This window comes from Tinamus guttatus, unplaced genomic scaffold (genome assembly GCF_059628265.1).
Source record: "Tinamus guttatus ecotype Peru unplaced genomic scaffold, ASM5962826v1 Tinamus_guttatus_pri_ptg001272l, whole genome shotgun sequence".
Lineage (NCBI taxonomy): Eukaryota > Metazoa > Chordata > Aves > Tinamiformes > Tinamidae > Tinamus > Tinamus guttatus.
The window spans coordinates 686,824-709,362 of NW_028289806.1; the positions used below are offsets into that span (position 1 = coordinate 686,824).

At 44.3% G+C, this 22,539-nt stretch overlaps 1 protein-coding gene across 1 annotated transcript; it reads left to right on the forward strand.

Annotated features, from left to right (window-relative positions):
- Nucleotides 1-1,260: 1,260 nt before the first annotated feature.
- LRIG2 (leucine rich repeats and immunoglobulin like domains 2) lies at nucleotides 1,261-18,602 on the forward strand. Its single transcript, XM_088538907.1, has 18 exons — nucleotides 1,261-1,383; nucleotides 3,624-3,695; nucleotides 4,184-4,258; nucleotides 4,751-4,885; nucleotides 5,399-5,542; nucleotides 5,672-5,815; nucleotides 6,548-6,691; nucleotides 6,945-7,088; nucleotides 9,797-9,877; nucleotides 10,189-10,260; nucleotides 10,396-10,464; nucleotides 11,852-12,015; nucleotides 12,805-13,125; nucleotides 14,093-14,374; nucleotides 14,776-15,225; nucleotides 15,729-15,878; nucleotides 17,007-17,288; nucleotides 17,925-18,602. The coding sequence occupies exons 3-18, from the start codon at nucleotides 4,188-4,190 to the stop codon at nucleotides 18,152-18,154; spliced, it is 2,883 nt and encodes a 960-aa protein (XP_088395033.1). The 5' UTR covers nucleotides 1,261-1,383; nucleotides 3,624-3,695; nucleotides 4,184-4,187; the 3' UTR covers nucleotides 18,155-18,602.
- The last annotated feature ends 3,937 nt before the right edge of the window (nucleotides 18,603-22,539 follow it).

Sequence of the window (22,539 nt, forward strand, 5' to 3'; positions counted from 1 at the left end):
CAGCTCCCACATTGCCACCGGCTCGTGGGACCCCGGCTCCTGCTCCGGGCTGCAGAGCTTTCCCGGAGCGGTGCTTATCCCGGCGTGGTGCTTATCCCCGTGCTGCTTATCCCGGCGTGCTGCTTATCCCCGTGCGGCGCTCGCGGCTCCGCTGGCCACACTGTGACCCACTGCTCGGTGCTGCTCTGCATTGCATGAGCTGCACGGGCCTCCCCCACCACTTCGAACTGCCGAGTGCCTCATTAGTGCAATTAATAAGGCGCTCCTGTCAATTTGATGAAATGCCGGGCGCGAGAGCGGCAGAAAGCTTGGCAGCCGGAGCAGGGGCGAGTGGGCAGCACTGGGAAACTGCAGGAAACCTTTCATGTCCCCCAAGGAGCCGAACAAGAAAGGAATTGTGGGCCCGGGATTCTCTCGGGTCATGTTTATTTATCGCTGGCTCGTTAGGATAATAAATCAGGCCCCCTGTCACTTTGAATGAAGCCGTGGGCTGCTGGAAGGAACTTGGCAGGACACCTTGCTATTATGAGCGCAGAGCCTCCCGCGGGGGCGCGCGGCGGCTCCGCGCTGGCGCCCGCACACGTGTGCCCGCTGCTGCGGGCGGCACGGCCCGGCACGGCACGGCCCGGCACGGCACGGCCCGGGCCCGCGGCTCACGCGGGGCGGCCGCTCGGGAGCCGCGGGAGCCGCCGGGGCGCAGCGCAGGCGCTGCAGGAGCAGCCCGCGCTGCCGGCGGACTTTGCCCCGGCCGGGCGGCGGCTCCGGGCGCTGCAGCAGCCACGGCCGGTGCCCTGGGGCCCCCGCTCCTCGCCGCGGCCGCGCGCGTGTCCCGAGCGGCGCCGGCGGCGCGCGCGTGCCCCCCAGCGGCGCGGCCCGGAACGCGCGGCGCTGGCTGCGCTCCCGGGGGGACCGGGCCGGGAGGGCGCCCCGAGGGGCGGGGCGGCCCCTTTGCCCGCACGAGGGCGTGGCCAGCGGCGGCCGCGCCCCGCCCGCGTGCGAGGGGTGTGGTTAGTTGTGGCACCGCCCCTGCAGCGCAATGACGTCGTGCGTCGCGAGCCCCGCCCCGTGTCGGGGGCGTGTCCCTGCGCGGCCCCGCCCCGCGCGCTGAGGTGGCCGCAGGGCGCGCAGCGGGAGCGCGCGGGCCGGGCCGCCCGGGGCCGGGCCGGGCCGGGCCAGGCCGCGCCACGCCGGGATGCGGCGAGCGGCGCCGCGCGCGCGGGCCCTCCTCGTGCTGCTCGCGGCGCTGTGGGCGCGGGCGGCCGCCGGGCCGTGCGCTGCGCCCTGCTCCTGCCGCCGCGGCCTGCTCGACTGCAGCCGCCACCGCCTGCCCGCCGGGCCGGGTCCGCCGCGGATCCCGCCGCTGCCCGCGGGCACCACGGCGCTGTGAGTGAGCGCGGCGCGGGGCGGCCTGGCGGGTGGCGCAGGCCGCGGCCTAGCGGGGCGGCCGGGCCCGGGGCCTCGCGCGGGCGGGAGGGCCGCGGTCGCGCCCTTCTCCGGTGGCGGCGCCGCCTCGGCGACTCCTCGTGAGGGCAGCGCAGCCCGCGCCGCGTAGCGTCCGCGCGGGGGGCAAAAAGCGCCGCGCGGGGCCGCGCTCGGGCCCCTTGCGACCCGCCAGGCCCGGGCGGGCATCACCGAGCACCAAACAGGGGAAACGGCCATCCGGGAGTCAGCGGGAGCGCTCGAACCCGGGAATTGCTGTGTTTATTTGGGCGGTCGAGGATGAGAAGCGACCAAGAGCCTGAGGCCTGTCGTGAGCCGGGCACGTCCAGGGAGGCCGTCGCCTCCTGCAGTCCTGCGGGGCTTCCGCTCCCGGTGCGGAGCAGCTGGAGGCCATTAAGAGCAGATATATGTGTGTGTCAGCAGGGAGTTATCACAGATGTGTCCTGGAGTGCTCCGTGGTTAGAGAGGCGCAGAGCATCGGGACGCTCACTGCAGACAGTGTCCATGCCTGGAAAAACGTGCTGGAAGCCGCTCAGGTGGCCAACGAGCAAAATGGTGTCAGCGGCACCTTGGGCTCCAGGAGACGCCGTGTGTGTCCCCCGGCAGACAGCGTGTGCTCCAAGTGCTTGGCACCGCGTACAGCGGGGAGAAGTGGCGCTGGCTGCTGCGCTAGGTTATGCAATCTGATATATGCTGCAAACAATAATTAAGTGCATGTTCTCTGTTGTGGCTTTCAGGACTTTGGCACACAAAGCATGCGGGGGGACGGCATTTTTCCAGCACTAAGTCAATTCCAAATATTCTCAGTCGAAACAACCTGTAATGCTTAAAAGCTGTTTAAATTTAGTTAAAACCTAATTTTGTTCACGTAAGGAAAATCTATCTGCTTTTTCCCCTAAGTTCTGTGATATCGTTTTACTTCACTTTGAGGACTAAACCTTCTTTATTTTTCTCATAATTCTTCACAGCAACTTGCAGGTGATGCTTCCAGTTTATCTTTAATGGCCAAGAAAAAACCCTTCAGAGGTGTCCTTGGGGTTTAGACTATTTAAGGGCAAGAAAAGTATATTTTGTTGTACCTGAAAACACAAGTCCTGGCTGTGCGGATGGATGATCTCTTTACAGAGCAATTCAGGCCGCGTGGGTCCCCCTGTGCCTGGTGATCAGTCCAGCTGTAGTCTTCAAGCAGTGGGGGGTCTGTGACCACGGGAAGAGTGTCCAAAATGCGAGAAAATGGACACTGTGGTTTCTAGTCCAGCCCAATGCTATAGGTCCCTGTGGCCACTTCTCTGAGCCTCTCTTCTGAATCCCTGCTGCTTTGTCACTCGTGTAACAGCTAGGAGAGTGGGTGGCCCTTTGCTGGCGTTGGACGGTTCCGCAGGGCCTTTGCTTGAGCAAAGGCTGCTCGTGGAGCTCAGCGCAGGCCCCCTTTGCCCCTGCAGCGCAGCAGGGCTAGGAGAGGGCATTTCTCCCTAGGAGGGTCCCTGGGGGGCCGGAGCTGTTTGCCCCGATGCCGATCGGGAAGGGGTTTCTCACCAAGCAGGACGCGTGGTCCCTCTGAGGCTGACATTATGCAGTGCCCTGATGGAAAATAACTGGCCTCCTGGAAACCTACCTTAAAAGGATAGGGATGCTGAATTAGCCTAATGACCCAATTAAATCTCAAGAGAATTAAAATGTGGTTTCTTTTGTCATTTGTAACTGAACTGTGGCTTTTCTGTCACTGATTCTAAGTGTAAACTGCAAATCCTCAGTAAGCGTAGGAAACAAACAGAACTTCAAATTTCTCATTTTCTTCCAGCCAGGAATTGATTTGAACTTTCTGCATTTGCTTCTTGAGCCATTGAGTGAGAAATAATGAAGGGGCTCGTGAGATATACCACTTTCTCTGCGAACTTTAGTGGTCTTATGTGTACAGAAGTAATGATGAATAGTTCAATTAAAAGTGCCTAACTTAACACTTAGTGGAAATGTGCACGTATTTCTGTGATAAGAGTGATTTTTCAGGGTTTCTAATGGCCTGAGCCCACAGTTTGCTCTAAGTAGTTCTCCATTGATGCTATGGAAGCGTGGCAAGGAAGGGAAATAATAAGGGTGTCAATATTTAGTAGTCTTTCTGAGCATAAATAATAAAGTACAGTTGTGCAACGTACAGAATAATTCTTTATTTCTTTGTTCTCTAGGGATTTAAGTCATAATCATTTATTATCATCTAACTGGAGCATTGATTTGTCTGTTCACACGCTACAAGAAGTGTAAGTTACTGTTTATCATAAAATCAGTAGTAAAGATCTCAAAAATTCTACGTGGTAGCCTCCAAAGTTTTGCCTTTTAATGTATATGCAGGTATCTGGTCTGATTTGAAGAAATAGCCAATGTTGATAAATTAAAAATGGAGGTGCCATGTTGTATTTTATGTAAACCTCTGATATTCTGTGTACAGAAAGCTTTCTGATAGAAAACTATTTTAAAAAAGAAATGGGATTTCTGCTGGTTTTGAGTATGGCTAATTCTATCTTAAACAGAAGTAATGGTACCATTTTTAACAGTAATAGTAGTGTACTTTGGTGCAAAATTTTTCAAACTATTAGTGTTTAAACAGGCTTTTAAGGAATTTGTTTTTCTACTATTACCTAATTAACATAACAACTTTTAAAAGTTATGATATGAGTTAATTCTGCTTTGTAGAATAGAGTTATTCTCTTTGAAGGGTCAATGAAGAATTATTATCTTTTATTTTTAGGAAGATGAATTACAATGAGCTAAGTGAAATTCCATACTTTGGAGAAACAACTTCTAATATAACTCTTCTCTCACTGTAAGCAACAGTTTCTCTGCCTTTTTTCTGCCTTTGTTCTTTAGAAAGGGGGATAATATTAGAATTTTGCTATCAGACTGCAGGTTATCATAACTTATTTGTCTGGGAATACTGTTTGTCTAAAGTGCTTTGGGGAATACGTAAGCACTCTTTAAAGAAATACAAATCAGTTGGACAATCAAGTCACGCTACGTTACCAATAAAATGCAGCCAAGCAAGGCAGGCAGTGTTGAAGGGGAGGGAGGCGGCCTAGAAATGACAGTTTCCACAAGAAACAGCCCAATTACAGGCCCCAAAACTTGAATCTGTTCGTATGTCAAAACGGTCTTGGGTTTTCGATATTGCTTTATGGATTAATACTGAAGTATGTGCTGCCTTTCCCATTTAAGAGACTCGCTAAAAATGTTAATGCCAGGAACCCTACAGTTGTTTCAGATGTGAAATTTGAAGGATGGGATATTTTGATAATCATATTTGCTGGTATTTTTTCAGGGTACACAACACAATTCCAGAAATAAATGCTGAGCAGCTGCAAGTTTACCTTTCTTTGGAGAATCTAGATCTTAGTTCTAATCTAATCTCAGAAATTAAAACTTCTTCTTTCCCGAAGATGCAGTTGAAGTACCTGTAAGTATGAGTGGTCTCCTGGCCCTACAGTAGTGATGTTGAAGGTGTCATTTACTGTGAGATCTTTATTACAGGTTTTGCTGTAAGGGCTGGAACTGGTAGCAGTGCTCACTGTAGCTGCAAATGTGCTTAGAATAAAATACCCCTAATACCAAGTCTGCATCATATTTTCTCAGACAGTGTTGAAGATCACTGAACGCTGATGTCAAAGTGCTGGGATTTCAGCCAGCAGGGACATACAGTGATTTATTTGTTTATATATTTTGCTTATCTTGAGTAGATCACCGTCGACATTGTCTTAACCATGCCTAACGGAAGGGTGGGCATGCAGGAAAAGCGGCTCCTACCAACGATTCCTGTAGGGAAAAATGATTTATTCAGGGTACCAGAATTCTGATTTCTGATGCAACTTCACAGAACTTGAGTATTAGGAACTAGTTTCTTGTTGTTTTTGTGCAATTTTGCCGATATTCTCTATGTTCTGAAAAGCTTCTTTTCCTCTTATTTTCCTAGGAATCTAAGCAACAACAGAATAACTACCCTAGAAGCAGGCTGTCTTGATAACTTATCTAACTCTCTAGTGGTGGTAAAACTAAACAGAAATAGAATTAGTGTGATTCCACCAAAGATCTTCAAATTACCTCATGTGCAGTTTCTGTAAGTAGCCTTTTTGGAAGCTTAAAAAGATAAGCTTTGCAGGGATATTACTTCGCTATGTGTTCTTGATAGTCACAGTGTTATCAAAAGATGTCTTAATATTTGATTGTCATCTTTATATTATATAAGGGAACTGAAAAGGAACCGTATTAAAATAGTGGAAAGTCTTACATTCCAAGGCCTGGAATCCTTAAAATCATTAAAAATGCAACGCAATGGGATTAGCAGACTGATGGATGGAGCATTCTTTGGCCTGAATAATATAGAAGAACTGTAAGTATGCCTAGTCATGGAATTTCTTTTAGGAACTCCAGCTATGGAGACCATTTGCTGTGTGGCTTCTCTAACATCTAGGCTTTTCTTAAATATTGATGAGGAAATGAGTTTACCGATCTGTATTTTCCCATTAGTTTGATTTCATGTTGTTTGGAAACTTTAGATGCAGAGAGGTGCAGGTTCTCTCTCTGACTACTTTCCCCTTGATCAGGAATGCTTTGCTTGAGTCTTTAGCAGTTTCGTGAAGATATTGTCAGTTTTCTGATTTTGTGTGCTTGATTGAACTGCTTTTGTACTGCATCAGTTGGAGAACTGTAAAGGAGCATTCTAAACTCTGCTTTTGGCTTTGGAAGAAAGCATTTGCACTCACCATGACGTGGGACCATTCTTCACACAACTCTGACGAAGCATAGGCATGTGCCGTGCACTCTTGGCAAAATATGGTTTTTGTTAATAAATAATCTTTGAGAACTGGAATGTTAACATTTGAGAATAAATGGCCATGATTTCAGTTCTGCCACTGGATGAGTGTAGCCATGGCTGTGTTGCTTTCTTTTTGTACACTTTTGGTCATTTTTTTGGGTCCTGTGAAGTCAATAGAATCGTGCATTTCAGATTCTGTAGGATTTAATGTTAGTAAATCATCTCGAGATCGACAAGGTGAAATGCCGTAAATGTGTGTTTCATTGATTGCCTATTTGGCGAATGTTTTTCCTTCCAATTCCTTAGAGAACTGGAACATAATAACTTAACAGAAGTAAACAAGGGCTGGCTGTATGGTCTACGAACATTGCAACAGCTCTACATTAGCCAAAATGCCATTAACAGGATCAGCCCAGATGCATGGGAGTTCTGCCAAAGACTTTCAGAACTGTAAGTCCTGGGTTGAATTTCAGTGGGGATTTTGTAACGCTACAAATAACAGATTAGAGAGCGCATATATAGGAGGGGTGAATTACTGAAGAAAGTGCTCAGTTAACTTGTCAAGTCTATGGTAATGCTGTCTGTTTTACTTTTTTTTTAAAGCAAGTCTTCTGTTATAGATTAATTAAGACTTCCTGTTTGATAGTGTCTTTGTAGTTAATCCCCCTTGCTTGCCTTTAAAGCATTTGCTCAATTTTTATAGAGACTTGTCCTACAACCAGCTAACTCGCCTCAAGGAGTCTGCCTTTGTGGGGCTTGGTTTATTGGAGAAGCTAAACCTGGGTGACAACCGAGTTAGTCACATCGCTGATGGTGTGTTCAGAGGGCTGACAAACCTTCGAACCTTGTAAGTACAGAAAACTTCTATTTAAAATCTCACTTGGTTCAATGCAATGAAGTTTTTGGTAGTTAAAACAATGAATATTTAAGATTGGTGTTTTGGCACTTGCTGTATTGCTGTCCTGCCTTCAGTTGTGGCAGAGCCGATTATTTTTGGTATACAGACATGATAGAATCCTGGTGTAGTTGAAACAAACCAATCTCATATTTTTAATGCTGATTTAAAACAGTGCCTTGATGACCTTGAGTGTCCAGCTGCATGTCAGACCAGTTCTGAGAAGGTAGGAATTGGCAGCTTGTCTGAATGCAATGGGACGAATTTTCAGTACAGACCTGACTTCCTCCCTAATGGTTGTATTAGGGTTGGAACCTACGAAGCCAAACTGAATCCTGCAGATCGGATAGTGCTGCTTTGCATGCTGAAGTCACAGGCACAGCATGGAGCAAAGGTGCAGGAGGACCTCTTTCTATCAGAGGGTCAGCTTTGCGTTTGCCAAGACCTTTGCTAGCAGCTGTACCCTGTTCAATATTTTTGACAAGAAAAGAGTCTCTCTCTCTTTTTTTTTTTTTTTTTTTTTTTTTTTAAATGATGTCAAGCAGATCTAAACACTTTTAATCATCCTAAACCATGGTAGTTGAGAAAGGAGTGAAAGTTTATAACTCCTCTATCAGTTCATTAAATAAATGCTTAAATAAGCAAACTCATCAGAGAGACTTATGTAAGCAGTCATATTCTGTTAACCTTAATGCAACCTTTTAATGAAATAATTAAGACTAATTTCTTAGATTTAGAGCAGCATGAAAAAGGACAAGAGCAGATTAATTGGTAGGTTTTGCTGGGCTCTTCAGGGGCATCAGACAGCTGAGAGCCTGGCCATCCGCGTCGGAGTGGGAATGTGCGGGACCCAGGGCAGTGGTGATTACCAGGGCTCCAGGCATTGGAGCGCAGCTGAGCGTGAGGAGCTCCTTGTCTCGCACAATGAGGGGCTTTTCTTTCGGGCTGCTCACGCTTTTTGTTAAGTGGTCTGAATAGTGTGAGCAGATAAGTGCTTCAGACACCAGGATACTTTGTGTAGCTGTCAGATTACTTCCATTGTTGTCTCTACTACAATTCTGGTTGTTTCAGTATTAAGGCATCTCACATAATTGTTTGGCTCTGTTCAGTTCTTGCCACAGTTCTGCAAAGTAGCTTTAAAGCAGGATTAGAGCAAACTGCTGTGGAAACTGCATATAAGTTACAAGCTAGTCAGAGCAAAGTGGGATTAAAGGTGTAGCCAAGAACAGCACTGAAACTTTGAAGTTTAAAATCTTATCACCATGTTTACTTCATGTGTGGTTTTTCTGTATACTTGTGGTTAGCTCGGCATTGATACCACTCCAGTATTCCTAATACAAAATTCTGGAGAGAACTCTAGAAACTAATTTCTAGTCCAGAGTTTTAGCAGTCTGGAAGTAAATTTGGCATATTACTCACATGATTACTTTTCATATTAGATCACATCCATGATGAGTATCTTCTCATTGAAACATTATTCAAGTTGAAAAAACTTAGTGCGAATAAATGTAAAGACTGTGTTGACTAAATTCATGTAGATGACATACAAATAATGGAAATACGAGCACTTTTTTCCTTATTTGTCCTAAATTTTAAAGTACATATCTTAATTGTGGAAGTAATTGCTGCGGGACATTAAGAACTTTTGTATTTCAGAGTAAGAAAAACGAGAAAAAGATGCGTTACCACTGGGGGCATCCTGGAGGTTGATTTCTGATCTCTTTCAGGATGGGATTCTACAGAATTTTCATCATTAGCACAAGTTTAAAAAGGGTTTGTGAGAGATACCTACAACTGTCTGTATGTGTAGGTAGCTTTCTGTGGCAGTTGACTTGTTTGGAAGCCCTATCAAGCTGATAAACGTAGTATCTACTAAAATGCAGTATGTCTTTATTTTTCATTGGTGTATCTTCCTCTAAACACACTGATGTTTGCAAATACTGCCATGTGTGATGGTAGTAAGATTAAAAAACTCTTTACTCAATTCATACATTTTAGGCTGAAAATGCTGCTGCGTTTGAGAGATCTCACCATATCTCAAAAACAAAACAAAGAATTTAATCCTTTCCAAACCATATTGCTATGTTGCTTTTGCTGTTTAGTCTGCTGTTCTATGCGAGGGGCAGAAGTGCTGTACAGAGGTCAAACAGAAATCCCATTAGCTGGTAATGAGATTTGTGAGCAGAATAACAACTTTGTTCTGAAAATCTACTGCTCTGTGCCTGGCAGCCTTACACTATAACCTGTGTGTAATCTCTTGATATGCTAATGTTACAGGCCTGTTACTCAGGAAGATTAGTGCTGCTAGTATGTTGGTTAATTCACTTACATGAACCAGCTTGTTCCAGGAGTCTCTCCCAGCTTCTGGTAAATAGTCTATCACATGACAGTTGCTAGTCAGACTGGGTCTTTCCTTAAATACCACATCAAGACATTGTACTTCAGGGTTTGTTTGTGGTTCTGTCTGAAGCACGGATTTTGAAAGTTCCGTTTTTCCTTGCCTTCCTAAAATGGAATATTAATCTTCTGACAAGCTTGGCTATATAAAAGCTTGAGGCAGATCACCATACTAGGCACAAGGAACAGTAAATTCCCTTCCCTGTTAGCACTGGTCCTGATGATTTTCCAGAGCTTTTAAGAAAGCTCTTCTACTTCTACAGGGATTTGCGGAACAACGAGATCTCCTGGGCCATAGAAGATGCAACCGAAGCCTTCACAGGACTCGACAGACTTGATAAACTGTACGTATTGCAAATCACTGAAGTGACAGTATTTCCTAGGCAAGCAGAATTAGAGGGAAAGTGAGTTGTCACATTCGGTGTGTTACCCCTTCTGTGCTAGGTGATCCTAGGGGACTCATTTCTAACCTAAATCCATAAAGAAGGGAAAAGGAAACATGTTCTTATGAGCATTCTTTGAGCCCATAAACTCAGAAAATGGTATTTGATTTTTTTAGCTCAGTTATAATTAGAAAAGAAAAGTTATTGAGTTTATTCTTGAGCTCATATTGACATCCAGTTTCTTTTCTGGGCTTGGGGGAATTGTCTTTCAGAATCTTGCAAGGAAACCAGATTAAGTCAATTACAAAGAAAGCATTCTCTGGTCTTGAAGGACTTGAACATTTGTAAGTACTTTCTTCCATTGGGCTTCTAGTTATTTACTTCAGTTTTGTATTTTTTCTCAGACTTAAAAGAATCTGCCTGGTGGTGGTAGATGAAATCAAGTTACTCCATTGTGTTTCTCTTTGCTTAACTTGCAGGGATTTAAGCAACAATGCAGTAATGTCCATCCAAGAAAATGCATTTGCCCAGGCCCATCTGAAGGAGCTGTAAGTTCAGTTGGTTCTACTTTGTGCCTTATAAGATTGGCTCCAGTTCACTAAAGTGCATTCTTTTTTCATTATGAAATATTTAAAGCTATGCTAACAAACTAGTGAATAAAAGTGACAACGTATTTTTCGATCTAAGGATTACTAAAATTTGCACCTTAATTTGCTAATTATGGTTAATAGAAAATACATTTTCTTGCCGGGTTAAAACATAGGTTTTTCACATCTTAAATTTTTACGTTGAGGGTATTTCAAGAAATCACCTGGACTCTAATACTGGGTTTTCAAAGCACCTCTACAATCAATAAAGTTAATGCTTTGCCTTCTGTTTTTGGGCTAGGGAAAAACCTCATGAATTTCCTGTCTGGACAAGATTTTTTACTAGCTCAACAGATACTTAAGCTGCTAGAGCCTCTTGTGATCTTCAGGCATACAAAGTATTACAGTGTGTGGTCACCTTTGTACCCAAGACTAATCTGAGAGTAACACAGCCCTTTCTATGAGATAAGACATCATGTAATCTGTTTTAAAACAGTTATCCAATTTGTTATCTCTGCCAGAGATTAGTTATCTCTGCCAGTGTGAGGAAGGCTATGAGATGCATTTTGGGTGCTAAAGACAAAAGACTTTCATTGCCTTCTCTCGTGTATATTAGAAATGAGTCACTAGTAGTTTGTATGGGCAGGTGGCAGGCTGCCATCTTGGCTTCTCTGTGTGCCCCTCTCTTCTCTCACTCCCCATCTACTGGATTCACTTAAGCACCAGATCACTCCTCCCTGCTAAAATACCAGGCTTGCTCTCCGGTCCGTAGAGGCTGTGTGTAACATGTAGGATATTGCGAAGGCCTGTGCTGAGGAAAAAGTGATCCATACATGCTTCCCATTTTCCCTTCTTATTGTTTTTTATGGAGCAGAAAAGAAAATAATCTGTAGTAGTACCTGTGTGAAACAACTCATTTTCATTCTTAAATACTTATTAGCTGGCATGAAAGTGAGTTTTGAGGCTTACAGCCGCAGAGTGATGGCAAATACGGAATATGAGAGATGAAATCGTGCTACAGCGTTAGGTGTTTTCTTTAACTGCTTTAAAGAGGAATGAGGTAATTGTAAAGATGTTCTTAGTACCTTGTTTCAAAGTTAAAAAATACAGTGTTATTTTCCTCAGACATCTAGGTGAAAAGAATTTTTAGTGCTGATACAGAATTGGTTTCCCTGGACCCTTTATAGCATATATAACTAACATCGTGTGATAAAGACCTATAGGCATAGAGGAATACTGTAAGCTGTAATTTCTGAAAATGTCTGTTTTTAATGTCTTCTCTGGTGGATGAGATCACATGTAGCAGTGTGAAATAAACTTTAATCACTCTCTTGCCTTGTTTGTGCAGGATTCTGAACACTAGCAGCCTGCTCTGTGATTGCCAGCTGAAATGGCTGCCCCAGTGGCTCGCTGAAAGCCGCTTGCAGCAGGCTGTAAACGTTAGCTGTGCTCACCCTGAATGGTTGGCCGGACAGAGCCTTCTCAGTGTGAACCCTGATGACTTTGTCTGTGGTTTGTATTTCTAATCATTTTTGTTATAAAGACATAGGAACACAAATCTCCGCAGATAACTTTCTGAAACCAACCTGTAGCACTGCTGGATGTACTTGGTTTTGGCCATAGTGCGTGTGTGGCACTGTGTACATTTAGGGGGTTAGGTTTAATTCAGTTCGTTTCCTTCTGGTTTTGCTGCACTAAAACTAAACTGAGGGAGCAATCCTGTGAGAATGCATTTTTTTTTCCACCTAGGTTACTGTTAAAGCTGATTATGTTTCCATTCTTACTGTTTCTGAAGGCCTTTTGCTTTATTAAAGCTATTTGGCACTTCCTTACTGGTGCTGTCAGTGCCCAGCAAGGCTAGGACAGTTAGTACTCTGGCATGTTTCTAATGCTCTGTATCTGCAGTGTTTAAAGTCTTATCTTGAGAATATGTAAACTATCTGAAAAACACCACTTTATAAAAGCCTGCCTTCATAACGTAATGCTGGCTCTTTGTCCAGAAGTGGCCTGTGTGTATAGTGTAAATGTAGCAACTTCCAGACAGCTGTAGAAAATGAGGAACTGCTCAAGACCATGCTTTTATGTGGACTGTTCTCAATGTTTATTCTGTACTCCTGCCTGTGGTTCTAATCATCTTTCACAGCTTGATTTCCAACAGAAAATAGCTGAATGTATGCACCCCAAGCAGGATATTTGTTCCCACAGCTTGTGTTCTACTTACCGGCTTTTACAGTCCCTTCTTGGGAAACTAACTGTATGTTGAAAAGTAAAGTAGCTAATCTTGATGCCTTTTGTTTTCAGATAACTTCCCTAAACCTCAGATAAGAGTACATCCTGAGAACACGATTGCTCTACGAGGCATGAACATAACCCTGACGTGCACTGCTGTGAGCAGCAGTGATTCCCCCATGTCCACTGCCTGGCGTAAAGACAGTGAAGTGTTGCATGACGCAGAGGTGGAGAATTTTGCCAGGTATCAGCAGCAAAGTGAGGAGGTGGTTGAGTATACCACTGTCCTGCATCTCTTCAGTGTGAATTTCACTGATGAAGGAAAATATCAGTGTATCGTCACCAACTACTTTGGCTCCAATTATTCTAATAAAGCTAAACTGACAGTTAATGGTAAGCAATAATGGAAACAAAGAAGCAACACACTTAACCTAAATCTTTATTTAAATAGCTACATATCTGTTTTTCACTTTGTTTTATAAAATCTATTCAGGTTTCTTAGTTCCCAACTGGTCCAAACCATGCTCTTGAACGAATGTGCATCGCTGCTATTTAAAAGTATCAGACAAGTTTATACATGATTTTTGGGTGGGGGATTTGGCAGAGGGCGGGGGTGAAAATCTTTCTTTACTTTGGAAAGGGGTGAATATCTCCCATACTTTCATTATAACTCAAGTAGTTTTTTATCTATTTGAGTGGAGTCGTAAGTCTTTTAAACTAAAAGCTCCCTCTGCTGTCTCATCAGAAGGAGGCACTTTCCCTGCATCCTTGCAGAGCTAGGGAAGACCTGACTTAGAAACAATTATGGAATGGGAAGCAAATTCAAAAGAATCGAGTATGAGATGCTTGGTCTTTAGCCAGTAATGAAGAATTTGCATTATTCGGACTTTAGAGCAGGGAGATGAGAAGACAGCGTTTACATTGGTTGATAGATCACTGAACCACTGACCCTCCCCATTATATCTGAGGACAGAAGGTGCCTGTGTTGCTTTTGCTTTTCAAGAACACATGCACGCTTTTGCCTGTAGAGATGAAAGTTCACCTTCTGTTTTATAGGGCAAGAAAAAGTGTGATGAAGAACTTAAGATTAAGTTACCCCTCTCTTCTCACCATGAGACAGTTTGTCCATTAGGTAGTTCTAAAGGAATTCTGTAGGTATATTTCAGTTTGGAGGCTAGGCTATTAGAAATGACCACTGAGAACTTGTGCAGCTCTCTGGAAGTATCTGCCTTGGCCAGGAAGAGCTACAGGTGTGTATCTCACCAGCTTGCCTGCAGACATCTTCTGTATCAGGGAGCTTTTCTTGCTTTCTCCCCAGTACTGAAACAACACTAATACCGTAATGTCTGCTTGGATCCAGAGCTGCCTTCCTTCCTGAAAATCCCCATGGATCTCACTATCCGCACCGGGGCCATGGCCCGGCTGGAGTGCGCCGCAGAGGGCCACCCCACTCCCCAGATCTCCTGGCAGAAGGACGGTGGCACAGACTTCCCTGCTGCAAGGGAGAGGAGGATGCACGTCATGCCTGAGGATGATGTGTTCTTCATCGCAAACGTGAAAATGGAAGACATGGGAATCTATAGCTGTATGGCACAAAACACTGCAGGGGGGTTGTCAGCAAATGCCACGCTGACTGTGCTAGGTAAGTGGCACGTTTATCTTTGCTTTAATGGATCATTGCACTTCTGCAGTGGTAGTGGAGCTTCTCTGTAAGCAGCAGGCTTAAGTCCTGAAGAATGAAATGAAAATACAAAGAGCGTAGTGTCCTCTTCCCTGGCTGTAGATATTCAGCATTAAGGAACCAAAAAAAGGTTGTTTTTTTTTCTTCCAGGGCTTCTTCCCTCTAACTTTAAAGGAATAAAGGATGTCAGGTGTTCTCTGGAGCAGCAAAGCAGCAGCTGCTTTGCATGGTTTGGGGGGATTTGAAGGCCACACTTCACAAGATTTTTTAAACAGTGACAGTTGTTTACATGCCGTGGAGTGCACAGTGTTGCTGCACTACAGTGTCACCTTACAACTGTTTTTTTTCTTCCCCACTGTCAGAAACTCCCTCCTTCGTCAGGCCCCTGGAAGACAGGACGGTGAGCAGGGGTGAAACCGCTGTCCTGCAGTGCATCGCTGGTGGCAATCCTGCCCCGCGCCTCAACTGGACCAAGGACGACGGCCCCTTGACGGTGACAGAGCGGCACTTCTTCGCTGCTGCTAATCAGCTCCTTATCATCGTGGATGCCGGGCTGGAGGATGCCGGGAAGTACACGTGCATCATGTCCAACACCTTGGGCACTGAGCGGGGCCATATTTACCTAAACGTCTTGGCCTCCCCCAATTGTGATTCTGCCCAGGGTGGCATCATCCATGAGGAAGACGGCTGGACAACAGTTGGCATCGTCATCATCGTTGTGGTGTGCTGTGTCGTGGGAACTTCCCTCGTGTGGGTTATTGTGATCTACCACATGAGAAGGAAGAGTGAAGATTACAGCATCACTAACACAGGTAAGCTTCAACAGTGCTGCTTAGTTAGTGCACTTTCTTAAAACTCAAAACAGTTGTTACAATGGTGAAATTTCTGGATTCCTTGAAACTGCCAAACATTTGGGGGCAGTGATATTTTTCCTTCTCAAATATCTTCAGGGATTTGCTCTAATTTCTTTATTTCTTAGGGGGAAAAGGCAAGTTTAGAGACTTTACATATTAATTGTGTATTTACTCCTTACACACTTATCTTACACTAAGGGAAACGAGACGTGCTTGGGAATAAGTATTTGAATTAAGTCTAAAATGTCTAAAGGACCTGGAATAAAGTGCATAAATGTCTGCTCTGGCACTGTTAGTTTTGAGCCAGCTATATAGATTTTTAATCTCTGAGGCGACAAAAAGACAGGAGTGTGCGAATAGAGTTCTTATATTGCACTCGTGTTAATGCAGGTGATGCTTGGTGTTGCTTTGGGATCTACACGCTTATTTGTTAATGTCACCATGTTAATTCTGCTTTGCAGAGGAGATGAACCTACCTGCAGACATTCCCAGTTATTTATCCTCCCAAGGAACGCTGTCGGAGCCTCAGGAAGGCTACAGTAACTCGGAGGCAGGAAGCCATCAGCAGCTCATGCCTCCAGCTGGTGGCTACGTGCACAAAGGCACAGATGGTAAGCGCAGCTCTCACGTGCTGGCGCCCGGGTGGCAGGGTGCCAGTGCGTCCCCTCCTCCTCATAGCTGGCAGCAGTGCTGCACAATACAGAACAGTACTACGTATTAACATCAAAGGTGACTTCTTCTAGAAAAACAACAACTTGTTTCTGAGATTTCCATTCGTTGCTGTGGGCTTAAAAGGCATCTCTTGATTTTCTTTGTGTTTGTTTATATTCTTAAGGCTTTTGCCTTCTGTGCACACAATTTAATCTTTGGTCCAGCAGCATCTGGGTTCACATTTGCTTTGAGTGCCTTTGAATATAGATGTTGTGACTGCAGCTCTTTGTGTCCCAAATAGCACAGATCCCTGTAGAGATCCTTCACTGCAGGACGTGTGATCTGGTCAGCAAGGCAGTGGTGGTGGTAGAGAATTCCTAGATTAGGTGTCAAGGTAGATTTTTTTTTTTTTTTTTTATGCTGCTGCTTTAGCATTTCAAAAGTTTCTGGAACAGAGGTGGAAGGAACACTCACTTGGGAGATGATTTGCTTAATCTTTTGCTTGTAAGATAAAATTACTTCCTCAACCAGACATCCAGTCTGCCTGTTACAATGATAACCAAAGGGTTATACTATTTCTCTACCTTGTTTAGAGACTTATTTTCATAGTATTTTTAGCATTAAGTCTATAGAGATTTTAGTATTTTTAGAATTGAGTCTACAGTGGTTTCTTGGGCTTTTTTTTTCCACTGAAATGCTGAGGAGCCATCTGATCCTTAGCTGGCTTTGAAAAGCGATCCTTCAGTATATTTTCCTCTTGTATCCCATGATCCACTCCCTGCAGTCTGGAGTTCTACCACCAAAAGTCTATCAGCAAAAGGACTGAGGGACAGCTCATTTCATGACTGAATTGTTACCAGTTCAATCGTGATCGTCTGAGACGTGTGGGATTGCAGGAGGCAAGTGCAGCTGTTCCTGCCTTATCTGGTGCAGGGTGAATTCCAGGCTGCTTTCAGCCTCATGCCTGAGCTAGCTGGACCTGCTGGAACTGTAAACCTATGGAAGGGAAGTGTCCTCCCTCGCTTTGAGAGAATATCTATTTTGGGGCTTTTAAAAAAAAAAAAAAAATTTGTGTGTGTGTGTTTCAGGTGGCACAGCACCATTGGTGATCTGCTCAGACTGCTATGACAACGCAAACATCTACTCCAGGACTCGGGAATACTGTCCTTATGCCTACATCACAGAAGAGGACCCCCTTGATCAAACGCTCTCTAATCTCATGGTGCAGATGCCCAAGGACACGTACCCAGCACGCCCCCAGCACGACACCGGTGCTCTCGATAAGCTCATGGCAGACAGAGACGTGTCTGTCTTCCTCACCAACCACGACAGAATAAGTGAGAAAAAGATCTCTTTGCAGCAGATGAGTGGTGAGTGGGTCCTGTTTCTTTTCTCATTTCTATTATGCAATAGCTCTGGCCTTCCTGGTCATGCCATTCTGTATTGGTGCTCAGTTGATTTGTCAAGCTGCCCTAGTGTGAGGAATAAACTCATCTACTTAATTTAACCACCTGTTTGCAGAGCCAGCCCTCCTGCAGTCTGCATCCAGTACTCCCAGACTTGAGGAGAGTGATAGCACTTCTTAATCAGCAGCTTGTCTCTTAAAGCTTGTGAAATACCATCTCTTGCATGTACTTCAAGGCCATCCTTTGCCAAGATTTAGAGCTGCTCATAGGAAATCCAAATAGCACTTTTGTGTTGGAGCTGGGCTGAGTTTCAAAGAGCTCCAAAAGATTTATTCGTTTATATCATAAACTCGATGTTTTTATGCTGACTTTCTTCCAGGTAGCCTTTTTTAAAAAAAAAAAAAAAAAAACCTGAAACTAAGTATATTGTTTCTGGTTACTGTAGCAGATTGCTGAAATGGGAGGATATCCAGTAAAGTGTGTTCTCAAAAACAGAAAACATCATAGACGGTTATTGCTAAGCCACGTGACTCAGATCTGCCTATAATTTGGGTGTATTTGTCATGGATTTCTGCTCATCTTTCAATTTTTCTTCCACAGAACCTTTTCAGGTTCCTTTATGGGGAGTGAACAAGGACCTGGGGCTGTCTCATTCACACTTTCTGCACCAGCAGTCGGCCCGTGAGACCCCACGGCCTCTTCGGAGCGAAGGCATTAGTGACAGTGGCCGGGAACAAGCTGCTTCACCCAGACCTTGCCACAGGTTACGTGAACATAACTTTGATTTTAATAGGACACGGAACGTTCAGGACCATAGTGAAACCACATAAGGCACTAAAATGAAGTCTTGGAAGCAAATCCCTATCAACTGACTTTTTGTATTTACTACCTCAGGACTAACCCCAAGGCCAAAGATGCTTTCGTACACGTGTCTACAATTACAGGCTGACTAGACCAAGACAGACTCCCTAGAAGGAGGTGGTCCATGCCCTTTTTCCTCGGATTCATGTGCATTGGAAAATGGGAATGTGCAACAGCGCACATAATAGTGATATCCACAACGATGGCTTAAAACATGATTTTTCTGATGTTGGAAAGAGCCTTTGTGTTAGTGCATGCTTTGAAAATCTCTCAAGAATGCATAGCTATTTCACGCTGCATTGTCTGCTTGAAAACAAATGTTCAGGGCCTCCTCATGGAATTCCCCAGTAATTGTGAGCATAAGACTCCTGGCCAGCTTTTTGTTCTTTAGGCTGTTGGCAGGAGTCTGTTATCAGTTTAACTTTGGGTTGTTTTCTGCTATGCATAATGGACTCTAGTTGTAAATAAATTTGCCTTTATAAATATTTTGTATACACTAAGCATATAAATGTGTTGGCTGTAATGTAAATATGTTTTTTATTATGCCAAAGTATGTATCATACTGTTAGTCTCAACAGCTGCATATCAAGCCATAGTTTTTGGTGGAGGTTAAGGGTTTGAGAGCTGGGTTCTGAGAGGATAGCCGTTTGGTTTTTCTTTTTTTGATTGTTTTTTTTTTTCACTTTGGAAAGAAGTGGACATGCTATAGGTATATGGTGAAACTGTGATATTAATGAATTTCGTTGTTATATGCAATTCTGTAAGCATTAAGCATGGCTGACCTGACTGCAAGCTGATCCATTTCATTACCTTAGCAGAATTTCAAGTCTGGCCATTATGTGTTGAGAGAATTCTTAAATCTCTCTATTAGGCACCATCTTTTCCAATAAAGTATAATGCCCAACAGATCCTGCCTTAGGCTGGGCTGTAGTACCCCCTGGGGACTCCCAGGGGTTATTGTAAATAGTGAACACAGGATTAGTGCACAAAATGATGTCTCTGCTCAGCTGTTAAAATATCTACGAGATGGCAGTGTAAATTCTGAGCTGCTCATGGTTCAAAAGTTATCTAAGCTTTTATCTTGTAAAAGCTTTCATATTGTGTATATAGAGTGTGTACTCTGCATTGCAGAGAGGTCTCTATTTTTCATAGTTGACAGTTTATCAGGAGCTGAAAAGAATGTCATGATGAAAAGCATTGGGTAACTTGGAGGAGTGTTTGATCAATAGTCGGTACACTTCACTATATGGATTTTTCTGTTTTTTCTACAGAGCCAAGAGGAAAAGGTAGTTGTTAAAACTTATGCTTTTTTTCCTGTCATAAAGTATTAGGAAAATTCTTACCCTGTTGACCTCTGTAATAGTTCCCTGGACCTCAGAGTGGCCAAAATGTTAAAAAATATTTGACAGGTGAGAAATGAAATAACACAGGGCAAGGATGCTCTGTACTGAAAATCTAGTACCAGCTGAGACACAGTAACACACACAGCAGCTTGACTACCAATAGTGGGGGGTGCCTGACAGAACAAGGAGGAAGAACATTATGGAACTTGCTGACAGGTCCCTGCCTCTGGAAAAATGTCCCTATGCAGACAGTGTTAATGGTCTGATCAGTGCTGGCTCTTCAGCAAGTGTGTTAGAGCTATGTGCTTTCAAGGTTATACTGTATCTTTCCAAATACTCACTCCTGAAGAAGGGCTTTTTTCCTAGTCATTCTTGTATACCCGTCACCTCCTCACACCTCAGAATATGTACTCTGTCCTGCTGCATTGTATATTTTTGTAAAGACAGGATAAGGATTTGAATCAGCCCCAAAGAACTGTCCAGGACTTCCTTTTAGCCCATTCCTACATGGGAAGGGCAGTGACTGCAGAATTACAGCTGAAGTTTTTGAGTCTGTGGAGTAGTTGAGTGAGGAAAAAGGTGGTGATAATAATTTTCACTTACTTGGTCATGGATGATAATCAGATCCAGACAAACGAGCAAGGGATTTTGCTGTGCTCTCAAAGCAGCCATCAGATAGCCAGCAGCTTTAGAAGAAAGAGGATTCAGAATTGTCCTTGACCTTTGGATAAAGTGAAGAGAAATGTAGGTGTGTGAAACTCTTTGGCCTTGACATCTGAAATACTTTCAGGTGTTGTATGTAACGTACATGCTAAAAGAAGAATCTTAAGTTCTTTTCTGTATTTATTTCCTCCAGGCCTTTTTTTTTTTTTTTTTTTTTTTTTTTAATTCCAGGCAGCATCAAAGACATGGTATTTATTTTCACGAACTTACCTCTGTTGTTGGAACCTGCCACTGTCAGAGTTTATATTTGGGTGAGAAATGTCAGGTTATGAAACAGCAGCAGAAAAAATCTCTTCCTTCTGGGCTGCTCGCTGCTTTGTTCAAATATTCATATAGGGTAACGTGGCAGAGCTGCTCTTTGGCATGTGCAGAGCCACGATTTCCTGCTAGCAGAAGAGTAGCACTTACCCTGCTGCTGCTCCCTTCACCATTTTTTTTCTTCCTTCTCTCTCTTTTGTGGAGTAGAGCTGACGTGGATTTCCCAAGTGTCAGAAGATTCCATTGATGTGGAAGTACATGGGGACATCCAGACCTTTTGTGTGCTTCAGGCAACTTCTAGTATGATCGGATTCACATTAGGTAGGTAAGATGTGCTTGGCCAGGACCAAACTTTGAAATTAATGCTGTCTGCACCAGGACAAACAGAAGCCAGGGGTACTCAGGAACTGTAGTTTCACTTTTTCCATGAGATTCTGGCCTCTAAAAGCAGCCCTTAGGAATTAGGATATTTGCATCCTTACATAAGCAACGGAGTTTCTTTAAAGTCTGGAAGCTTGTTGTAAATAGTTGAAAGCTTGTAAGTGGGTGAACAGCTTGCTGCACTTAATTAACATTGTGGAAAAGCTTCCTAGGCAAACGTGGAGGAAAAAAAAAAACTTCTTTCTCCCAAGAGATGCAAATAGCAGAGTGGCCATTCTGTTTTCAGTGAATATGGGCAGTTTCTTCAATCCATGCCAAAGTAATAGCAGTACAAAAATTGGGGGTTCCTAAGACGGTCTGAGCAAAGCTGTCCTTGTTCCCTGTTGCTATTTCCTAGTGTCTATTTATATTTTTTTCACATAAGAATGTATATTTTGTATAGCATGTGTAACATATGTTCGTCTATTGTAATATACCTTCATTCAATAAAATGCTGTATACATTGAACATCTGGTGCAACTTTGTTAGCTTACAGGTTAAGATTTCTATTTTTCATAGGAGAAAAGTGCTGTAAACTTGGTAAACATTTTAAGGTGGGATTCAGACTTTCCAACATAAATATTATAAATATTCTTCACTTAAATTATTGGAAGAACATTCAGTACCTAGCCTGGCTCATGAATTAACTGCTATGCGTGGTAACAAATCAATAGCTGGCTGTGTGACTGAGTCTGTGCCCCTTTTTCAGAGACAGAGCAGGAGAATGAAGCAGTGGATGATGGTGCCAAGTGGCTGCCGCAGAGCTGCAGTCCAGACGTGCTCCTGGAAAGGAGGAGCAGGAGGGGAGCAGTGACCAGGAGGGAAGGGCAGGCTGCATCAGACCCGCTTGGCCTGGGCTGCACAAGCCGCCGCGGCTCTGCGTGGTGCCCTGCGTGGTGCCAGGCTCCGCAGGCCCAGGCAGGGCGGTTCTCGCTGTCCGGACCGTAAGTGCTGTTACTGTGAGGGTGCCAGAGCCCCGGCACAGGCTGCCCAGGGAGGCTGTGGAGGCTCCTGCTCTGGAGATCTTCAAACCCGCCTGGTGCCACCCTGTGCCCCTGCTCTGGGTGTCCCTGCTGGATCCCGGGACTGGACTAGAGGATCTCAGAGGTCCCTTCCGCCTCAACCACTCTGTGATCCTGTGTTGCTCATGCACACATTTAGGGACATGGTTTAGCAGGCATGGCATTGAGGAGCTTATGGTTGGACTTGATGACCTTAAAGGTCTTTTCCAACCAGAATGATTCTGTGATTCTAATTCAAAACCACTTTGCCTCTTGAAAGAAGATATATCGTGTTCTGGAATAGGGTGCTGCAGGCATTTTTAAGATAGTCTTTTTTTTGTCTAATTGCGATAAACAGTTAACATTGAGGAATCAAAACTGTAGAGGAGCTTGTGTGTATGAGTAGCTGCTCCAGAGTAACCTGTGGAGAGGGCCAACACTTGAATGAAATTGTGCAACCATTATCTGTTACTGAAAAAACAGAATCAAGTCACTTTAGCCCTATCTAACATCAGATAAGATTTACACATCCAAGCAAACAATTGGGCAAAGTGACTGGCTTCACTGAATAACGTTTTTCTTATGAGAGCTTAGCACTTAATATATCTG